This window comes from Acomys minous (assembly GCF_964271855.1).
Source record: "Acomys minous genome assembly, chromosome: 4".
NCBI lineage: Eukaryota > Metazoa > Chordata > Mammalia > Rodentia > Muridae > Acomys > Acomys minous.
Genome location: NC_140486.1, coordinates 109,487,809 through 109,510,175, shown reverse-complemented (window position 1 = coordinate 109,510,175; position 22,367 = coordinate 109,487,809). Strand labels below are relative to the sequence as shown.

The window sequence follows — 22,367 nt, the reverse complement described above, 5'->3', positions numbered from 1 at the left end:
ATCTTTGAAAAAGCTTACCTAGTGCCTCCTGCTAATTTACCTCCTGGTCTGGACTTCATTCTATATAAAAAAGGAGTGAAGAGCAGCTGAAATCCTGTGACCCAGGGCTGTTAGGTAGTGTCTTGTTAGCTCTTGCCTGGAGCTCACACCCAGAAGCAAGCTCTTTCTTTGCTCCTGGCCTGACACTGTCAAAAGACTTGATTTCTTTGGTTTTTCTTTGGTTATGTTGCCTAGTCTTCAAGTACTGGGTCATAGATGCTCACAGAATCCTTTCTGACTTATTATGCTTTGCACTAAACCCATCCTGGCTTCTTAACAGGCTGGCACAGCTGTGCCATTCCCCTGCAGCATCTGTGGAACAAGACATGGTCATTGTGAGCTGGCTTTCCTGGCCATCAACGCCAGAGCCTCAGGTCTGCAGCTGGAAGCTGCTATTTGAAAACCTCCATCCTTTGAGAGTTCCCAAGTTCAGAACACTATTTATAGGTTATAGGTTTATGCCAAATGACTCCAAGCCTTAATAGGCAAACTTGGGGCAATCTATTTTGAGCACCCACAACTCAAACATTTATGGTCAGAATTTTTATTTTCCATGTACGCTTTCCCTTTAAGAGGAAGGAAAATGATCTTGAAGCAAACGACTGAAGTGAGATGTGCAAATCCCCTTTGCTATTATTCCCAATGAGGTGTTAACTACAAAGTCCATTTAAGACTCTTTAGCATTAGCCTTAGAGAAGAAGGCAGTAAAATAAACAGCTAATGGCCTGAAGCCAGCCATTCCTTGCACTTTAATTGATGCTTGACCACTGCATTCCAAGGATAATGGCTGGGCCCTCCTTCGCTTCTCATTTGCACCAAGGGGGGGCTGTTGGAGAACGCACTCTTACTGCGTTAATGAGCACCCCTAGGCAGCAGCAAGAGCCAACTGTGTGCATTTGTGTTGGGAGGATGGGGAGGCAGGAGAGGAGAAACGGGGAGGTGAGGGGAAGCCCGAATTTTATTTGTCATCCTAACTAGTACTTGGGGGTGTTAACAGATCCCTAGACAGCCTGTGGAGAGTTGCCTTCATTATGGCTTTAGACCTCAGTAGGGAAATCATCCAGTCACATACCAGAGAGAAGCAAGCCACTCAATGTCTGTTTTCCTCCACCCCCCCTTTTTTTTTTAACCCTTTCCAGGATCTCAATGGCAAGTTGAACTTGGCAGAATGTGAGACAGCCCCCTCCCCCTCCCCCCACTCCCCTGCCCCCCCCTACTGGACCAGACTTTCCCTTTTATGATACAGTCATAGTTCCAATGCCCCGTAGTTCTCTGTGCTTCCCAAGACATCTCGCTGTGGGGTGTGGTGGCTCTCATCAGCAGTTCAAGTACTCAAGAGCTGAGGCAGGAGGATAGCCTGGGTACTTCGGAGATCCTGTCTCAAAAACTCAAAAGTACACAAGCAAATTATCTAGCAGGCCATAAATCCAAACCACCATTCTACCAAAAGAAGAAAGATAAACAGACAGAAACCTTACATTTTCTCGCCAGTTCTGCAATTGAAAACATCTTACAGGAGTTTTGTTTTTTTTTTAAGAATGACCATGCCCTGGTATTGATGTGTAACTCAGTTTACAGGCTGGGTGTAGTGGCACATACCTTTAGTCCCAGCACTTGGGAGGCAGAGGCAGGAGGATCTCTGAGGGTTTGAAGCCAGTCTTGTGTACACAGTAAAGTCCAGGACAGCCAGAATTATAGAGAGAGACCTTGTCTCAAAAAACAAAAACCAACCAACCAACCAACCAAACCCCAAACCAAGCAACCAGACAGCTCAGTTTACTTACAGATCCTGTGTTTCTCGTCTCAGTGTGGAGTCTCACTCTGTCCGTCTTCTCCTTTTCTGTACTAAACTTCTCTGTTTCTGTACATTTGCTGCCAACCATCATCAGAGAGCTCCAAGTTTACATAAGCTGTGAGATTCCCAACTACCCGTGTCATGTGTTTTAACCATCAGCTTTGACCCCATTGTGAGATCTCAACAGCATTTCAGGGACAAGTCTCCTGAGAGGTTGCACATGTGGTCAGCGTGACACTCCTGTACACATGGTCAACTCTAATTGGACTGTGCTTGTGTGTGTGTGTGTGTGTGTGTGTGTGTGTGTGTATGTGTGTGTGTTTAATTAAGAGAAGAGCACATGAGAGGTGCATATGAGGCAGGAGGGTAGAGGGAGGAATGGAGTTGATGAAAATGCCTTGTATCATGTGTGAAATTCTCAAACAGTACAGTGAAATATTCTTTTTTTCCAAAAATACCATTAAAAAAAAAGAAAATGTAGAAATTTTACCAGATATGTTTCAAGTTGTTTATTCTTTGTGATTTCTTTATGCACAACACAGTGATCCATGTGTGAGCACACTTATGTGGGGACGTGTTCCTGTGTGTGTGTGTGTGTGTGTGTGTGTTCATACATGTGTATATATGTGTGCGCATGTGCATACATGTGTGGAGATCAGAGGTTGACATAAGTTGTTCTCAATTACTCTCATTATTTTTTTCTTTTTAAAATTTATATTATTTATTTAAAAAAATTTCCCATTTTATTTTAAGTGTTTTGCCTGCGCGTGTCTGTATGTCTAACACATGCATGCAGTGCCTCTAGTGGCCAGAAGAGGGCATGGGTGTTCTGAGCCTAGATACAGATGGTTGTGACCCTCCATGTGGGTGCTGGGAATCAAACCCAGGCCTTCCCCAAGAGCCGCCATTGCTGTCAATCCCTATGCCATCTCTCCAATCCCAATTGCTCTTATTTTTTGGGACACTCTTTCACTGAATCTGGATTTCACAGCCTTGGCTAGACTGGCTGGCTAGCGAGCACCATGGGCCATCTCACATCTCCTCCCCAGTGTGGGGTTTACGGGCAGAATCTTTGTACCTGGCTATTCTTCACCCCTCCTTTTTAAAGTGTGTTCTGAACGTAGGGCTGCACGTTTACAAACTTTACTGACGGAGCCATCTCCTCCCTTCCAGCCCCCAAATTGTAAGGTTTTGTTTATAGAAATGCCTCTAGTGCAAATTAAAAACACAAGTGCTTTTTTTCCATACTGCACCAAAAAAAAATTCATAAATATGGGCAGCAGAGGAAGATGCTTGCTTAGAAAGATGATTTTTTTTAAATAATTAAAGATGGTAACCATAGGCAGTGTGGTCTTCAGGTGGACAGAGCTCAGGCATAGTTAGTTAGCTTGCTAGTTTATAGCTAATTCCTACATTTAATTGGGGCAGGTAAAGCTTCATTAATAGTTTAGTAAGGCCTTTAAGGCCTCGATACTCATGGTCTTATTAAGCGTACACGGCAAACACAGACTTCTTTCTTTCTGAGTTGCACTGGGAATTTCAGACATATATAGTGAGCATAGGAGTAAACATAAGTTGCCTGGATTCCAAAACACGTGACTAAAATATACTCTACGAGGCTCACATGGGTTCCTCTCATCCCAAACGATTGTCACTTCAGTGACATTGTGGTGCTGCTTAGATGAGTTTTTTCTACCGGATTCTTAATTGTCTGAATTACTTTGGGGAAATCTTTTAATTCTGCATTCCTGTGGGTGTGGGTGGGTGAGTGTAATACATATGGGAGTACAAGTGCCCTTGGGTCCAGAGAGGCTCTCAGATTCCCAGGAGCTGGAGTTAGACGCAGCTGTGAGCCATGCAATATGGGTGCTGGGAACTGAGCTCAGGTCCTCTGCAAGAGCGTCACACGCTCTTAACACCGCCAGCCATCTCTTCAGGGAATCTTTTTCAAAAAACATGTCTGCCAGGATCCTCCTCCAAATCACAGATCCTTTGTCATGCATATTGGGGTCTGGCAATAATGTCGTTTGGAGAATGTTCTATAAGATTTTGAAGCTTCTTTCTTCATTTCTGAGAATTGAACCCATCCTGCGCTTGCCAGGCAATTCTCCTCCTACTTAGCTATAGCTTCAGCTCTCATTCTGCATTGTATTTGAGATAAGGTCTTATTAAATTGCCCAGCCTGGCCTTGAACTTGTGAGCATCCTACAGCCTCTTGAGCAGCTGGGATTACAGCCTGCACACTACAGGGCTTGGCTGAAGCTGTTAGTTTCATCATTCATTAAGGGACCAGTACTTTTGACTGAAAAGTTTAGAATGACAGAAAGTAAGAGTCACTGGTCTTTGTTTTCTTTCTTTTTTTCTTTCTTTCTTTTTCTTTTTCTTTTCTTTTTTTTTTTTTTTTTGAGACAGGGTTTCTCTGTGTAGCCTTGACTGTCCTGGACTCACTTTGTTGACCATGCTGGCCTTGAACTCACATCAATCCACCTGCCTCTGCCTCCTGAGTGCTGGGAATAAAGGTGTGCGCCACCACCACCTGGCTCGGCTTTATTTTCTTAGTGCACTTGGCCTCCTCATTTGTAGACGTGGCCTCTAAGTCAGTTCTCATTGAGGAACCAGAAGCAAATTATGTAGAAAGCTACACCTTGTGTGCTTTTAACTATGCAGTTATCTGAGTTATTCCTGGCTAAGTGAATTTATTAGTAGAATAGAATTTTAAAATATAATCTTTGGAAGGAAGCCTGTTCTATATAATTGTAGAACATTATGTGGTCTAAATACTTAGTGAACAGATGATGTAGATTTTTAAAAATTAAAAGGATTTAATGTGAAACTCTAGAACAAAGCAAAGACATGAAAAATACTTTTCATAATGACTGATGCCATATTTTGACTTTATTATTTTATGTTTAAAAAGGTTACTTGGGGTAAGATCTCAGTGTTTATCAGTCACCCTTTGTCTACCCAGGGTAATTGTAAGTTGATAATAACCTAGTATTTGTGCATTCCAACGATTACTGTTCTTCAGAGTTTGAATGGAATACGTGCTGGTGTGGTGGCTCAGTTGGTGAAGTGCTTGTTTTGAAAGCAGATGACTTTGACCCTAGGATCTATGTAATAAAAGCTGGGCGTGGTGATAATGCACTCTCAGTCCTGGAGGTAGGAAGAGGGGAATAGCTGGATTCCTGGGGCTTGCTGGTCAACCAGCCTCGCTTATTTGATGTGTTCCAGGCAAGTGAGAAATTTTGCCTAAAAATAAAGGCGGACAACATCTGAGGAACAACACCTGAGGTTGCTACAAGACCTCCTCATGGAGATGCGTATACATGAATGTGCACGACATGCACCTGTACCCCACTCCCCAGTGGACATAGCTCGTATTCCATAAGGAATTCTGGAACTCTCTTTTGGGCACCATCTTTGCTGCTTTGTCTCTGTGTACCCATGTCTTGACCCATCTCTTTCTCATGGCTTGTTCTTTGCCAGGAAGGAGGACAGTGAGGGTGGTAGGAGCAGCAAATAGTCAGGGAGTGGTGTATGATATAAATGCGAGCATGGGCCGACCCAGCCAAGCTCAGGATGGGTTGGAATATTAAGGAAAAGCCCCCAGGTGAGGTGAGATCAGAGCCTGGATCTTAGTGGCTTTCAGAGTGGGAGAAGAAGGAATATCGTACAAGTGTTTGTAGAGTTGGGGTGAGCAGGGTGTTTCTGCATAGTGGACCGAGCCATCTGTTTTTCTTCCTCTCTTAAGCCTGTACCATAGAGGTTCAATAGGAAGTGCCAGGAAGACAGCCGCCTGCTCCCCATGGACTGAAACCCCACTCTGTGCTGGAAACCGGTTGCTGGTCTCCACAGAGACCCCGAGGTGACACAGTGTCTTTGGAAAGGGATGGTCACTATCCTAATCCTATAGGGCACATGGGGAGCTGGTATAGTGTCAGTGTTCAGGAAATTAGGAGTGCAGCCCAGGAACTAACTTCCCACAGCTGTGAGGGAGGGTTAGTTCTGGGAGCTGAGGGCCTCATCAACATTCCTGACAAGCCGCTTGTGCCATCAGGGACTCCGAGGAATCTGGGCACCTCACCTCGGAACTCCTTTCATTTTCCCCAATTCAAGGCCTCCCTCATGATGTGCTCTGTGACTGCCCTCCATTTAGCATTTGAAAGAATAAAAAGTGAGCCTAGCAGGTCCAGGAACACTTTTTTTTTTAAACAAATCTGTGGTAATGAGCCTTAGTAATAACACACAGCACCCCTGGGGTGCAAGGAAGTCTAAATTGAGAACACTCTATTTGGAAAGTTGCTAATTTCTCATCTACAGAAGCAACATGTTCTAAAGTGACCATCCTTAAGGAGAGGGTGCTGGCCGCCATACAGGCAAGGCAGACCCAAGGCACTCGGTTTCTTACCCAGTTTCTTAGTTTACTGCAGTGAGGGGAATAGATTGTTAAAAGACTTTGCGTATGGTAGCCATGAAACCCTTCTGGAACTACGTATATAGATATCTTACCTGCCAAAGTCTGTATGAAGTTGTGATACCTGAAGCGAATTGAGAAGTTTCATTATATGACAATTAAATCACACATGACTATGAATGAATATACACAGGCTTATACACAGGAATGAACTTTTCATTTTTCTTTATATATATTTAATAATTACACACACACACACACACACACACACACATATGCACTCTTTTTTTGTGTGTGCACACATGTGCATGCCTGCAGAGGCCAGAAGAAAGTGTCGGATCCCTTGGAGCTAGTATAACAGAAAGATGTGAGTTGGCAATGAAGTGCCAGTATGGCACACACTGGGGTGAGCTGATGCAAGGTGGGTCCTTCAGAAATTTCCAGAACTTTTGATTACCCAACATACCCAGGAGGAGGAAGCATTGAGTAATATATGCATTTTCTCTGCGGGTGAAGACCAGGATGCAAACTCAGAACTTGAATTCGAAGATGAAGCACAGACGAAGTGTCTCTCACAGGACAAGGACAGGGGTGAAACAAGATGATAATGGATGTGCCCGATGCGTCTCCTCTTTGCCTTTGGAAGTTTCCCATGATGCTTGGAGGGACTGGACCTGAGCTCTGAATGGACAGAAGCTGTGTGCTTTGTTTATCCCCGAGTGTTTCTGTGTGCATCTGAACCCGTGTGAATTCTGACTAGGCAAAATTCTAGTCTTGTAGAAAGTGTGTTTGACGAGCTTTCTTACAATTCCTTTTGTGCTGTTTTCTTTTAGGTTTTGTGAATGATTCCATTGCTAAATCTATTGTGGCTTTGCGTCTAACTCTGATGGTGAAGGCTAGCAACTGTGTGCCTGGGGACAGCCGCTCGGATGACGTAGAGTGTTCAGGCAAAGGAAAATGTGCCACGAAGCCATCAGAGGTAAGGGGACGCCTGGTAGCTTCTAAATATATATTAACAAAACTAAACAAATATATATTATGTATATGTGGTCAACATATAGATATATGAGTTTCCATATGACTTTTAAAGTTACTGTAGTAAATTCTAAGCACAGATCTTCTCGCATTAGTATGGAGTGGAGGTTTCTTCTGCTAGAAGACTCAAGAGACATGGAAGAGAGCAAGAGTCATCACGGTCATTTATTTCTCAGGTTTTGGAACTGTGACACTTCCCTCCTCAGGCTCGTTACAGAAGTGAGAGGACAGCGAGAAAAGGTGTGGACACAAGGCTGACCCAGTAGATTGCATCTTTGAGGAGCTGCCATTATAAGCACTATGGAGGACCTGAGCCTTGTTCCCATTTTCTTTGGTATCTGTGGTCACATGCCATTAGTCCTCTTGGGCGTGGCGCAAGGGCCTGTAGGCAGCTTTCTCTTCTGCTTTCTCCTTTCCAGTTATTGACAGGAGTCCAGCTAGCAGACCAGCGAAAAGCCGTGGCAGTGACTGGAGCCATCATTCCCGGGTCTAGGGTTCTCTTCACACCTTCTTGGCAGATGGCTATAGACCTGAAGATCAGATCCAAACAGGAACCTGTTCCAATGGTGGGGGGGGCACCCATTTCTCCCACCACTTCCCACTTCTGCCTCCAGCATATTCTTGCTTACTTTCCTCTCCATTTATACACACACCTGCCAGTGTAACAGTTAAGCAAATGTGGGTTTCCCCAATACCAGGAGACTGTGACTTGTTTCAGACTGATTTGAAGGGAGAGATAGGTAAGATTTCTTGGATGATGTTAGCATATTTCGTAACAGGTGTGCACTTTGATGGGTGAAGGGAGTGGGGCTAACTGACGAAAGGAGGAGGCTTTCAAATATTACCTGTCACCTGGAAAAGGTATGATTTTACTGTCTTAGACATAATAGTGCAATTGCTTAAATATGCCACTCTCTGTAAGATGTTCTCTGGAAGAGGAGGAATGTGGTAGGGAACTCAAGTGAAAGTGGGGATGGTAACTTCTGGTAAATCTTAGGGAAAAGATATGAGGACAAACCAGATTAAAGCTGTTATCCCTTCTAGTAGGGAGGAGGAGGAGGAGGAGGAGGAGGAGGAGGAGGAGGAGGAGGAAGACTGTAGAGTAAGTAACAGGAGGTGAGGTGAGGCATGACCGAGCAGTTCCTACAGAGCCAAGACTGTCTTCCATATCTGCCCTTTTGGATCAGTCCGCTCCCTTTCCCGAGGGAAACCTCTTTTTATTATCAATGCATTTTATGGGGGACATATAGAGGGTACTGAGCGGCCCCTCGTGACAGTGAGAGCTGCGCTGATGACTGTAGGAAAGTCGAGGCAGTGATCCAGGACCTACTCGGCGAAGTAGTTCCAGAAGAGAAAGAGAATTAGAAGCGATGGCTTCCACATGAACCCGCAGGGAAGATGCGCACAGCTCCGATCCTTACTGTCCCCATGGAATTGTTCTGAGGCCTGATTAGTTCTGAAAAAGGCAATGTCAGTAAAAAGCGCTGTCTCAAGTGAGCACTGGCACTCTGGAAGTTTTTAAAAATGCATTTCTCTCTCTCTCTCTCTCTCTCTCTCTCTCTCTCTCTTTAAAATTAGCCTACAAAGTAACAGATTTCCTATGACATTCTTATAATACTCCCTTTGTGGTTGATCTGCCCGCCCTGAATCCATCTCTTTATCTCCCGTTCTGTGTTTTGTTTGTACCCTTTTACCCCCTAATATTGTCTCTTTTCTGTTTCATATCTCATGTATTCTATTACCCACCCGCCTCTTTCTCTTTCTTCCGTTTCTAGTTTCCTGGCCTCTGCTCACACCCTGCCGCATAAATATGCATGAGTAGAAATCAGAAGCGAGGATCCATGTATGTGAGGGAACATGCCGATCTTGTTTTCCTGAGTCTAAGCTACCTCCCTTAAGAGAATATCTCCCAGTTCCATGCATTTGCTGACATTTTCATTTTTCTTCACCGTTGGATGTTTCTGTCGTGTGTGTAGTTACCACGTTTTCATCATTCATCCATCTGTTGATGGGCATCTAGGCTGATTCTGTTTCCTGGGCTATTGTGAATACAGCAGCTTTAAACATGGCCCAGCAAGTATCTCTGTGGTAGGGTGTGGAGTCCTCTGTGTGTATGCCCATGAATGGAATAGCTGGGTCAGGGACTGATGAAATGGGAGGCCTCACTTTGAGCTCTATTTTCTAATGGCTGGCCCTTTAGGGAAATGTTTAACTAGAAGGCAGTGATCATGTGGTAGTGACATGTGGGTATGTGCCAAGGATGCTGTAGTCATATGAGGAAAGTCTAGCCAGGAGACTGTGCTTGCATTCAGAGTCACTGAAATGGCTGAAGAGGTGTTTAGAGCCTGGCAGATAACTCGGGAAACCTTGCCAAATACTCGTGAGAAAAGACTCAGAAGCCTTGGTGAAAAAGTCTACGCTCATCTTAGTGGATCATTTCAGATCAAACGCAGCGTTGCTGGAGATGCCGGCTTCTCTGAAGCGCTTCCCGCACTTTGTAGCCATCTCCTCCTCCAGCTGCTTTCATCCCCCAGCACCAGGTCAGCTGTGGAGTCTCACAGCTGTCGTCTTCGCATTTACCCTCAGAATGTTGCGCCCACTCACCTTACCTGAGATGTTTTTCATGCGTGTCTGTGTGCGTGTACATGAGACACGTCCTTGCATGTTTGCTTGTGCATGTGGGAGTCAGAGGGTCAACCTATGGTATCTTTTTCAGTCACAATTCTATTTTTGAGTCAGAGTCTCTCACTGGGACTGGGGCTCACCCATTAAACTAGGCTGGCCAGGCAGTGAGCCCCAAGGTTCTTGTTTCCATAGTGCTGGGACCAGGAGGACATACCACTGTGCCTGACTTTTTGTGGAGGTTCTTGGAACAGAACTTGGGTCCACATGCTTGCCCTGCAAACACTTTATAGACGGAACTGTGTCCTAACCCTGGAGCTAGTGACCACCGTGTTGTTGAAGAGCTAACACCATGTGGTATGTTGTTCTCCTGTAGACAGAGCTCCTAGCTATGGCAAGAACTGGGGAAGTGGAAAAGTGGCCCTGTGGTGTGTGTGTGTGTGTGTGTGTGTGTGTGTGTGTGTGTGTGTGTATGAGTATGTGTGTGTTCACTTGGTCCTGTGGGTTTTTTTTTTTTTTTGTGGCTGTTATCTGAGTAGTTAAAGGTGACTTAAATAGTTGTGACCATTGTGTGTTGGGTGTGTGTGTATGTGCGTGTGTGCATGTATATGCACGCTTGCACAGACAGATGCCAGAAGTTAGTCTTGGGTATCATTTCTCTGGTGCTGTCCATTCTGTTTCTTGAGGCAGTGTCTCTCTCTGGCCTGGACCTCACTGAGTATGCTGGGCTGGGTGGTAAAGCGATCCCCAGGGAGCTGCCTATTTCTCCCTTGCCGATGCTAGCATTATACATGTTTGTTACCACACCTGTGTTTTGTTTTGTTTTTGAGGTGACTTCTGGGGATCAAATTCAGGCCCTCATGCTTACAAGGCAAGCATTTTTATGACTGCACTGTCTCCCCACCTCATCTTGGTTATATAATTGGTATTCTTTCAGGAAGGAAGGCAGCATTGGCCTTTTGAGTCTGCTTGGACCCAACAAGATGGCGTGGACCTTGTCTTTCTATAGGAAGAGGTTAGTTAGGACCTTCCAGTGATGTGAAGCCAATAGGGTAGCATGGGAATGAGTTCATGCCACTGTGGCGTCTTGAATCTCGTGGCAGGAGCCTGAAAACTGGAGGCTGCAGAAAGAATCACACTTGAGTCCCAAGCCTGAGTGCTGCAGAACCAGGGTGAACAACGTTTGAAGGTTATCTGCTGTCAGAATTCCCTCTGGCTGGGGGCCGTAAGCCTTTCGTTTCAGGCAGGTCTTCTCTGGACTGACGAAGCCCACTTGCTATGGAGAATGGTCTATCCTTACTCAGAATCTACTGACCTTCACATGACTCTCACTCACAAGCCCCTTTCCAGAAGCTTCAGAGTAATGGGCAACCAAATCCATAGGCATGGTGGCCCAGCCGAACAGACATGTGACCCTGACCGCCGCAAGAGTCTAGCCATAGCACCGCCTCTCTGTTGCCTCTTTCTATGCTGGTAGTTGACTTGTACATAAGACTAAGGGAGTTTTTAAATAGTTCCATTGCCTAAGAACAGCCTTAAGCCATTGAGAGAAGGTTACCTTTCGGCCTGCCCCTCGGGCTCTGGTGTTCTAGTTGGATGATGGAAGGGAAGGTAGATTTGCTGATCATAGTTCCATGAGCAGAGCCTGGTACCTGTTCGCCATCACCCCTTCCCTTTGCTGATTTCCCATGGTGACTGTGCAACACGTTTGCATTCCAGGACCGTATTGTTAATTTCCACACGGAGCTAATAATGAACTCAAGGCAGGGAAGGGATCGGATGGAACAGTGACCGTCCTGTTGGTTTCCCACTTGTCGGATTTGTTTCCCTGTCTATAGGTGATGGGGTCAGGACTCTACTTTCAGACAGATCCCTAGATGGGTCCCTAACTCTTTGCCTTAGATCTCAATCAGTCCACTGTCCTTAGGCTTTGAGACAGGGACCTCTGAGCCACACACTGAGAGAGGACCCAGCTGGAATTGATCTCGTGTCCTGTAAGACCATGTCTTAGTTTGGTCTCCAGCTGTGGAACCGGAGTCCTGACCTTGTGGTACCTCCCTCCATAAGCAGTCATAGGCTTGTGCTCCCTGGAGCCCTGTATGCTAGACTGGGTTTTTCTGGGTTGCTTTTGTTTGCCAGGAATGCATCCTTGAACCATTGGCTTACTCAATGGCCTTATCTGCTGCTTGATGTTTTATTTCCTGTCCCACATAGCCTAGTTGGAAGAGACTGCCCTCTTAGGGCCCTGCCTGCCTCAGGTCAGCTCCTTTTTCCTTCCATGTGAGTTGGCACTTTTTGTTAGAGATTCCAGGATATCTCAGGTCCTGGGCTTGTTCATGTCTGAGCTCATCTGCACAGAAATGATGGGAACTCAGAAGCAGCGTTTTTAGCTTCTGGGCCCTACCCCAGCCTTCGCACCCTTTCTGGATCCCTCAGATCTCTGTATTTTTATTCTTGCTTATGCTGACGTCTCTCTGAAAATTAACCTGCTGGCCTGGCCTCTGGGTCCTGTCCTCCCAACTTCCCAGCCTAAACTAAGACATGATCCCCCAGAACACAAGAACAATTCTAGCTGAGTTCTCTCTCAGGGTGTTCCAGCCTCTGGTGTTCCAGCCTCAAAGCTCGGACAGTGGACTGATTAATTCCTAAGGCAATGAGTTAAGGAAACTTCTGGGTAACTGTCTGGAAGTTAAGGTTCAGCTCCAAATATCTTTTCTTCTGGAAGTATCCTTAAGAAGTTTCTTTCAAGTCTGGTAGTATTTTCTTTATTTTCCGAGGCATGGGGCTTTTGGCTTATGTTTATGTTTTTTATGTCTGTCATGATTTACAAGAATCTTGTGCCTAGGTTCTTGAGTGCCTGCCTGGTGACTCGGCTTCCTTAGGTGCTAGGAGACACAGATCAGGTCTAGAAAGACATGGTCTGGATGTCTAGAAGGAGCCAGAAGGCCTTGAGGGGAGCATGCTGGAAGAGTTATGGATGAAGTGAAGCATACTTGCTGAACTTTGCAAGTGTTTTATGAGATCCCAGAGAAATGTCTGTGATAGGCCTGAGTTTATTGGGGGAAGGGGACGTGCCCACAGTCTGTGATGATGGCTTCCCTCACATTAGCACTTGAGGCTCCTTCCTTCTGCACTTAGTATGTTCAGCATGTGGGGGCTGCTACAGGACTGTGAGCAGAGCAAGGAAGTGTGACAGGGAACCAGTTCTTCAAGCTTCGAGGCAGATGTGTAAAATCAGTTCTAAATTTAACAAACACGGGTACATGGCAAGCAAATGAGTTCCGACAGTAAAGAGTCAGAAGAAAATAGTCCCTGGTTGAAGACTCACAGTTATCAGGATCCAGAAAGTTTTAGTCCCAGTTGACGATTTTAAACACCGCAGCCCTTTCCCTCCACTTCAGAAAGACACAGGTCGGAATGGCTGAACCCGTGACCCCTTTGAGGATGTTCTCTTGTTGGTTCGAAACCATCACCATGGATGAGCCTCACTGTAGGGGGCAGCGGCATGTGTAAAGAAGGGCAGACATAGATGTCAGAGTCACTCACCATTACCGATACAAGTGATAACTTCTACGTTATTAGTGCAAGGCCAAGGACCTCATGAGGCCTCGAGGAAGAGGGCACTCTGACCAGGTAGAGGTGTGAGAAAGCAATGACGTAGGAGAGTAGATGAGGACACACGAAGTGAATCAGAGGGGTAGTTTGTCTTTAGCATCGAAGGCTAGCTGGCTGCCAGTCATCAGAACGCAGAAGAACCTTTACACTTTTAGTTTAGTGTGCGATGGAAGTCAGGTCCCCAAGGCTCTGCCACAACTCTGGAGAAATTTGTCCTTGAAGTAGGGAGCAAGACACAATCAGTGAGGGTGCTAAGTAAAATAATGGTGACATGTGTCTGATGATCCAGTTAATGCGTATGCATTTTAGAGAGGCAGGGCAGGGGGCGGCAGAGACTCTTATTTTAAAATAGTGCTCTTGTAAAGGGTGAAGCCAAGTATTTTGTTTGTTTCTACATCGAGTAACTTAATAGCAGGGCTCTTTAAAAACTTTGATCCTGGGCCAGGGACATGGCTCAGAGAGTAAAGTGATTGCTGAACCAGCCTTGGGGACTTGAGTTCAAATCCTCAGTACCCACAAAAGAAACTGGGTGTTAGTGTGTACCTATACTCCCAGTGCCTGGGAGGGAGAGACAGAGTCCTGGGCCTGATGACCAGTCTCATTGAATTGGTGAGCTTCACGTTCAGTGAGACACACACACACACACACACACACACACACACACTAAAAATACCTTTTGAAGCCAAAGCCAAGGTGCTGGTGGTTCATTTTTAGCTAATGAGAGGAGGTGAGATCACAGATTTCACTTGCAGAGACTGCCTTGTGGACCTCAGAGAAGAGATATTTTTGTGAATAATAAACTATAAGTATTAGAAACACATTAACCGCAGAGATCATCAATGCAATTGTGGCCCAGCTGTCACTTTTTCTTTTAATGGGCAGCGCTAAGCTTGTCTAGGATTTCATCAGCTTGTGTTGGAATTATCACTCATGGTGCTGGTGTAATTAAAAAGCCATCTCGGCCTTTTATGTCCTAGAACAGAAGGAAGACACTATCATTGGGTGCACAAAAATATGGCAATGCGCTTGTGTCATGTATTGTAAATTATTTCAAGAGATGATCCTAAATTACATCTCAAAGGACAGGTGTCTCAGTGTACTTTCTAACTGGTACCAGTGTCTTCTGTAGAGTTGAAATGTATCTGTCTCCTGGGCTAAGAATTGCAGAGACACTGTGAGGGGCTGGTGGCACTCCAGACTTATTAAGGTGAAGGTTGTGTTATTGGTTGACGTCTTCAGGGTCACAGAATTTAGAGTGGAGTGGTGTTTTGTTTTGTTTTGGTTTTTTTTGGCCTCATCACTTTATTTCATTTTGAACACCAAGGAAGGCGTTGTGCAAGACAGGTTGAAGTCATTTGCTCAAGGCCTAACAGCCAGTTCATGGAGGAGAAGTGTGAAGAGAAATTCCTGGACTTTTAGCCCCACCCCTGTTGGGACACACTGTTTGTTCCTCCTGCCGCATGTCTCCCCACCCTCTAAAATTTGCTTATAGTTTCTACTGTTTGTTTTTTAGGAGACAGGGTATCATGTAGCTCAGGCTAGCTTTGAACTCATTACGTAGCTGAGGATGACTTTGAGCTCCGCCTTCACTCGCCCATGCGTAGCCTTACCCATCTTCTCTCAAGACACTCAGGTGACAGCAGACGCTATTGCATCTTCAGTGCCCCCATGTAATGTTTACTGTTTATAAGGAAATCCAGGCCTAAGATGGAAATGCATCTTTTGGTCACTTGGTATTACCGTCCACATTCCGACATGGCATTTCTCAAGCATTCATGTGCATGTGAATTCTGTAAGGAGAACCTTATCAAACTATGTGATCTGACTCTGGGGGTCAAGAGTTGGGCCTGAGGTAAGATATAGGGGGAAGAGCAGGCTAGTGAGGGGAGGCTGTCAGAGCTTCTCAGAGGGGCTGAGGGTAGTCAGCTGGTCTCTTCCAGCGTTTCCTTTGCCATATATTAGATCAGGGACTCAGCCCTCTGGACTATGTCCAGAGCAAAGGTTGAGAAAATAATAGTTTACTCTTTGTGTATTATGACACAAGGCTTCCCAAAGAGAAGAAGTACTCTTTTCAGGATTGTGTCAGGGGAGTGACTAGAATTTATTTATTTAAGTCCTACGTGTGTGTGTGTGTGTGTGTGTGTGTGTGTGTGTTGTCATATGTGTGCTCGTGGCACATGCGCAGGCATGGATGCACATGTGAGTATGTGGAGGCGAGGTTGACATCAGGTGTCTTCCTCAGTCATTCTCCTCTTTAAGGCCACAGGGCTTCTCCTCACTGAACCTGGAGGCTCCCTGGTGGCTAGCCTGGTCATCTGCTTGCTGGCAACCCCCAGCCTCTTCCCATGCCTGCCTTCTCTGTGATTATGGACCCTTGCATTGGAACTTGGGTCTCATGGTTGCGCACTGAATGCTTTACCATCTCCCTAGTCCATAATTTAACACAAGAGAAATACATATAGCACCAAAGGTCTGGCTAGACTCTTTTGCTTGAGACAAAAAGCCTCCCTGGGAAGGCTGGCAGCAGTGCTTTCCTTGTTTCTGCCTCTCTGATGTGCTGACTTTTCTTACATCTGGGAGCTGTGAGTCCTGCTGAGCAGCTGTGCAGCTGGAGGCCATCCGCGGGAAGGCATGGTGCCCTTGCTCAGTGCTTGATCCCAGAGCTGAGGCTAATCCAGTAGATCCCTTAGAGTTTATTTACCCTCCCCAGCTTCCAGTTCTTCAGCCAGTGTGACCCGAGCACTCAGTCTCTTTAGGAGATCACCCCCCATTCCTTCTGTGACCTTACCTTACAATCTAAACCTCTTCCCAAGCTGTGTGGTGTTGGTGGCTCCCCGGTGACCATTTACTTATCTGCTGACACAGCTGTTAGGAGATAGAACATCTGAACTAATTTGAAATGGGACTGAGCCACCTGCCGGCTCTGGCTCTGGCACTGGCACTGGCTTCTAATGTGTTCCTATGGCAAGCATTGGTGCGGGCTACCTTCTTGGCGCTGATGGTCATACACCACTTAAGAGTAGGGATATGATCCGCGCAATGTATCGTTAGATGATTGGAACATCACACAGGGGCTTATGTAAACAAGTCCAGTTTTATTTATTGATTGATTGATTTTTCCTAAGGTAAGAAAGTGTAGGTAGGTAATGCTGTGTGGTCCTGGGCCAGTATGACCTTATTGTGTAGAACAGGCTGGCCTTGAACTTTAGAAAACGTCTTGCCTCTGGCTTCTGAGTAATGGATCACAGGTGTATATTGGGTGTGTGTGTGTGTGTGTCTGTGTGTCTATGCTATGATATATTTATGAAGGTGGGAGTTGGTTCTCTCCTTTCACCATGTGGGTCTCAGGAATTATTAAACTCAAGTCATGAGGCATGATGGCAAGTGCCATCTTGCTGACCTGGAAGATAGCTTTAACATCAGTAGGTGGCACAGTCTTATGGACCACAGTAGCCTATGTGGCCCATCTGATGAAAGTGCCATGATGGAAGTGGGGAATATTGGGTGCCGGTGTGCCCATAATTCTTACACTTGGGAATGCTGCACCCAGATTGAGCTCAAAAAAGAACCAGAAGACTTGAAACTGCTGTAAACACAAGAGGAATCTTTAATTTAGCCCGAGCTGGTTTGCGACCCCAGACATTGGCCTGGGAACTTTTTATAGGTTGTTTACCTCCCCGTGTCCCCTAAGCAGGGGGGATCCTAGTTAACATAAGAGGGTCTAATGCCCAAGTGGCTACAAAAAGGTGCCAAGACCACCCATGGCTTAATTTTCCTTTGTTCTCTTTGTTTACAGTTTTGCTCATGGAAGTGTCCGTTTTTTGTTGTTGTTTGTTTGTTTTTGTTGTTGTTTTTTTTTAATCTCTGATGGGCCCCGGTCAGTTGCTAGGTAACCCTATCTCTGGTGGGGCTCTTCTTTGTAACTGTGAGCTCAAATCTCTTTACTTTTCAAATCACCTTTTCCTATCTTTTAAGTATGGTTCTTCAAAGAACTTAGGCACCAAGGCCATTTGTGGTGGCCTGTTAGGGAACAGTATCTTGTTAGCTCATGCACTCCTTACTCCCTGGGACCAGCTAACTGCCTGTCTCTTGTATCGGGGTTTAGCCAATTTTTAAAAATCTTTTAGGCCTCTCATTCTTTCAGGAGGAAGAGACAGGTTAATGGCCAGCTTGAGCTAAATAGCAAGATCCTGTCTCAAAGCAAAATAGAACTAAACAAGATGAAAACAGACAACTGCAAAGCAAAACACAACAAAATGATTCCATGTCTGGCTGCAGTGGAGAGAGATCCATCAGCCCCACTGAGCAAAGCTGGTACCCTCCCAGGCCTGCCGTGGCTTTTCTTTGCACTTGGCCCATTTCTGCCAGCTGAATTAAGACTCTCCTGCAATGTCCTCTGGATGCCAACTCAGAAGTTTTCTTTACAAAACTGTCTGGTGTCACCTGCCTCAGCAGTTTTCATGCTTTTATTTGTTTATCTTGATCTTAGGCCTCCATTACATTCTTGTGTGTGTGTGTGTGTGTGTGTGTGTGTGTGTGTGTGTATGTGTGTGTGTGTTTGTGTGTGTGTAACCTTGGCTATCTTACACTCACTACCAATACACTCTTAAATGAAGCAGCTTTTGAAAGCTGGTTCTATCTACTGGCACCCACTGCAGAAAAAATGATCGACCCACTGAATTAATAAACTCATCACACATTTACATAAACAATGTCTTCTAAATGAAAAATAGCTATATCTCTTAAAACAACAATAAAATATGTAGTGAGAGAGCAGCACTTTTTTTTTTCTTTTACAAAATTCTTCTAGGTCTGGCTTCAAAGAAAGCAGCTGGAGTTTTACAGATTTACAGATTGCTTTTCCATACAATCTGTCACCATGTGGTGCTTTGGTTTAGGTCTGGGAAGAAAATCAGTCTCACGCAGGCGTTAAGTTGGAAAAGGGACAAAAGTTTTAATAGCCTTCTCAATAATTGTGGATGTTCTTGAAAAGTCTGCAGAACTTGACAAGTGGAGAATTCTTAAAGGTTAATTGAGTGTGGATGGGATCTGAGACTCTATCAATAAACTTTTGTTACATGACAGTCTGCTGGTCTGTGTACAACTATTTTGCTCATGAACGGGGCCTGAGGTATCTCCCATCAATCATATGGAAAATATCATATCGCTGAGCTATAACTGAGCTTCCAAATGTTGATACACTCTGTGATACCATATCAAGAGAATCACAATGTGTTTAATAGCACCGCCGGTCTCATCAGGAAAGTCTTTAAGTGTTGGGAATCAGCCCAGATATTAGGAGAAGATAGCAACTTTTCACAACTCTCTAATTTGTCCTTGAAAGCTTGGATTTTTTATCTCTGACAATAAAAACTCTTGGATATTGTCCTACAAGTGACAGGCTGACTTTGCTCATTTAAGAGAAAGTGTCTGCAGATAGGCAGATTTGGGTAAATACAGTTGGTCTTTTCATCATTCTTTTTAAGCTAAGGTGGCGGGAGTCAGGAGTGTTTGCTTGAGGTGACCCTTGGACTCCAGGGTAGAGGTGTGTCCCTCATTTGCTTCTAGGTCTAGCAGAAGGTTAAGATTCATACTTGAGGGCTGAGAAATTCTAGCCTTATAATTTTTACTTCTTCAGAGAATGCGTTCTACGAGGACCTGAGATTTTTTCCTGGCCATCCTAAATGATGGTGAAGATCCTGAGAAAACTGTGACAAACCCGTGGCTTCCATCACCGTGAATGTCGGCTCTTTTCCTAACCGTTGTTTTGTATATTTGGTACCAAAGTCAATATAGAAAATGGCTCACGTTTTCTTCCTCCTCCTCCTGCTTCTTCTACTCACTTTCCTCACCTCCTTCCTCTTCTTTCTCCATTTACTGCACCTTTAATCCTTTCCCCCTTTTCCAAACATCTCCAGTTTAGTTTTGCCAATTTGGCAAAATCCAATTTCCAAAGAGCGCCAAAGCCCATTCCTTAGTGGAGGATGGACATGGCCCTCTCTGCGAGTGGGAAACCCCACACCAGGCCTCGTGGAGAAGTGGCAGTCAAAACAGTGCTAGTTAAGATATTGAATGCAACTGCCTTTAAGAGAAGTGTCTGTTTGACCTTGTGGCTTTTGTGTCTTCTATGATTTTCTTTTATTGGCTCCTTGGGAACAGCTCCAGGACAATTTCTAAAAGTTGCTTAAGTTGCTTTCTTCATCTATGTTCTCACCGTGGTCTTCCTGCTCTGCAGCCATGCCGAGGCAGCCGCTGTCAGTCAAGAAACTAGTTGACTGTACCCTGAAGTTTGGTTAAAGACGAAACAAAAACAAAAACAGCAACAACAAAAAGACAAAGAGCTTCAAAAGTATTGAAAACCACCTCTCTGGTTACGTTGCTGGTTTCCTAGTTGCCTCACTGCTTTGGGTTCCACTTGGAGTCTGGTGCTCTCTTCCAAGGACAGACCTGAGAACTGCCCCTGGGTCAAGTTGCAGGGAAGACAGGGGAAGGGACAGGAAAGGAGCAGATCATAGAGGGACATGGGGAGCTGGCTCTGAAGAAAGAGACAGTGAGGACTGGGAGAAGGAAGGGCACAGGGCACAGGGCACAGCACACAGCACACTGAAATCAGCCAGAGGAAGAAGTCTTGGTGTTCTATTGTTGACAAACAAAACAAAACAGAACAGAACAAAACAAAACAAAACACAAAAACACTGTGACCAAGGCAATTCTTATAAAACAAAGCATTTAAATGGTTTCAGAGGGTTAGTTCATTATCATCATGGCGCATGGCCGCATACATGGTGCCTGATCAGTAATGAGATCTTTACCACCTGATACCTCCACATAGAGACTGGGTGGAGACAGTGGGCCTACCATAGGCTTTTGGATCCTTGAAGCCACTCCCAGTGCCTCACCTCCTTCAACAAGGCCACGCCTATTCCAACAAGACCACACATCCTAATCCTTCCAGTCAGTTCACCAGCCAACGGGGGACTAAAAATGTAGACATAGGAGTCTATGGAGGCCCATTCTCATTCAAACCACCTTGCCCTCCCTCTCTCCCTCCCTTTCTCCCTCCCTCCCTTCCTCCCTCCCTCTCATTCTCCCCTCTCCCTTCTTCCCTTCCTCCCTTCCTTCCTCCCTCCCTCCCTCTGTCCCTCCCTTCCTTCCTTCCTTTTGAGCAGGGTCTCACTCTGTCATCCTGGCTGGTTTTGAACTCACTATGTAGACCAGGCTGGTCTCTAAACCACGGAGACCCACCTGCCTCCGCCTCCTGCATGAAAGGGCTGAAGGTGTGCACAGCCAGGCTCAGCACTCTTACATCTCCCTAATGATGAAAGATGTTGACCAATAACCTGATTTATGCCTTTGGAAAACACATTTTGAAATTCCGCATCCAAACTAAATCTGAACTTACTCTTTTTGTGTCTGAGGCTGGCCTGGGGTATAGGGTGACAAAGTAGAAGAGAGCCATTTGTTGTGTTGTGTGGGTTCATCGACTCTTGGGATCCCAGATACTTTGTCTTTGACTAGTGGCAGATGGTTCAGCCTCCCTGGGCCATGTGGAGTCTGGTCTAGGCTAGGTCAGACCTGGGAATCCTGTTCAGAACTCCCCAACTGCTAAGTGATGGATAGATTCAGCAAGGTTACCCCAGGCCCTCTTGAGCTGTAGCCATGAGCACAGGCCTCTTGGCTTCTGGCTGCTGGTAGTTTCCACAAAGCCTCTGGGCAGGGAATCGGAGCTGGGTCTCCAACCTCAATCAGAGCTCCAGGTTACGGTTTGCCTAAAAGTCAAAGGTTGGTTGTTTTCAGGGAATAAGCAATGAGACAGATATGAGGAAGATGGTAAAATAATATTGCCTTGATCTTGAATTTGCCATAATCACCTCCACAGGGAAAGGTCAGGACACACAGCACCTCCAACCTCTGTCAGACAGTCATCTGGGTTTCTCTCATCTTTGCACTCCAAGAACAAGCCTGAGGGTCTGGCCTAAAGCCTGCCTGTCTGTTTCTTCTTGGCACAGGATCATTCCACGCTAACATCCTTCACATAATGGGCACTTTGAGACTACTAAGATTGATGTTTCAGGCACCATTCCTCTCCAAGTCACAACAGGGGATAGTTTCTACTTTAGTGGTTGTTCCAAGTCAATAAGGGATGAAGACGCTGACTCCAGAGGGAAAGGAGTCAGCTCCCGCTGGATCTCCCCAGCTGCTCAGTGATAGCTAAACTCAGCAATGTAACCCCGGGCCCTCTTGAGCTGTTGCCATGAGCACAGGGCTCTCTGCTTCTGGCTACTGATGGTTTCCACAGAGCCTCTGGGAGTGGAATTAGGGCTGGGTCTCCAGCTTCAGTTGGCGGTGGTTATGTGATATGTACAGTGAGTGGGATGTCATTTAGGGACTGAATGCAGGGAAGCACTCAGAGGATTCAGGCTTGACTGCCTTCCAGGGGACCAGAGGAGGGCTTGGCAAATGTGCAGTATTCCAGAGCTGTGCAGAATTCAAAGGTCATTAGTCGTATAGAGCGCCACAATGACCATTTACACATCTGGGGGCAACAGTCCTGGTATTTTTGGCAGGAAACGGGAAAACTGGAGCAGACAGAATAAATCCCTGTAGCTGTTTATACAATATCATTTGTACACTTCATAAATAAGTGTGTATGTGTATACACAGCTGTGTACCTACACAAAGAAGGTTTTTTTTTTCCTCCATAGTCAATAGCTACATTATAGTGCAGTGTTTTCCTGACTTCTGGAAAATGTTTTTGTTTTGTTTTGTTTTGTTTTCTCTTTTTCATTTCCTTATAATCTTTCTCTCTGTATTTATGTATGTATGTATGTATGTATGTATGTATGT

The 22,367-nt window shown here is 45.4% G+C and overlaps 1 protein-coding gene across 1 annotated transcript in view; it reads left to right on the top strand.

The window, feature by feature from the left end:
* DNER (delta/notch like EGF repeat containing) overlaps window positions 1-22,367 on the top strand; it is a 274,139-nt gene that overhangs the window by 127,640 nt on the left and 124,132 nt on the right. The window contains exon 5 of the mRNA XM_084779181.1: window positions 7,082-7,227. Coding sequence (XP_084635307.1) covers window positions 7,082-7,227 — 146 coding nt within the window. The remainder of the gene's footprint in view (window positions 1-7,081; window positions 7,228-22,367) is intronic.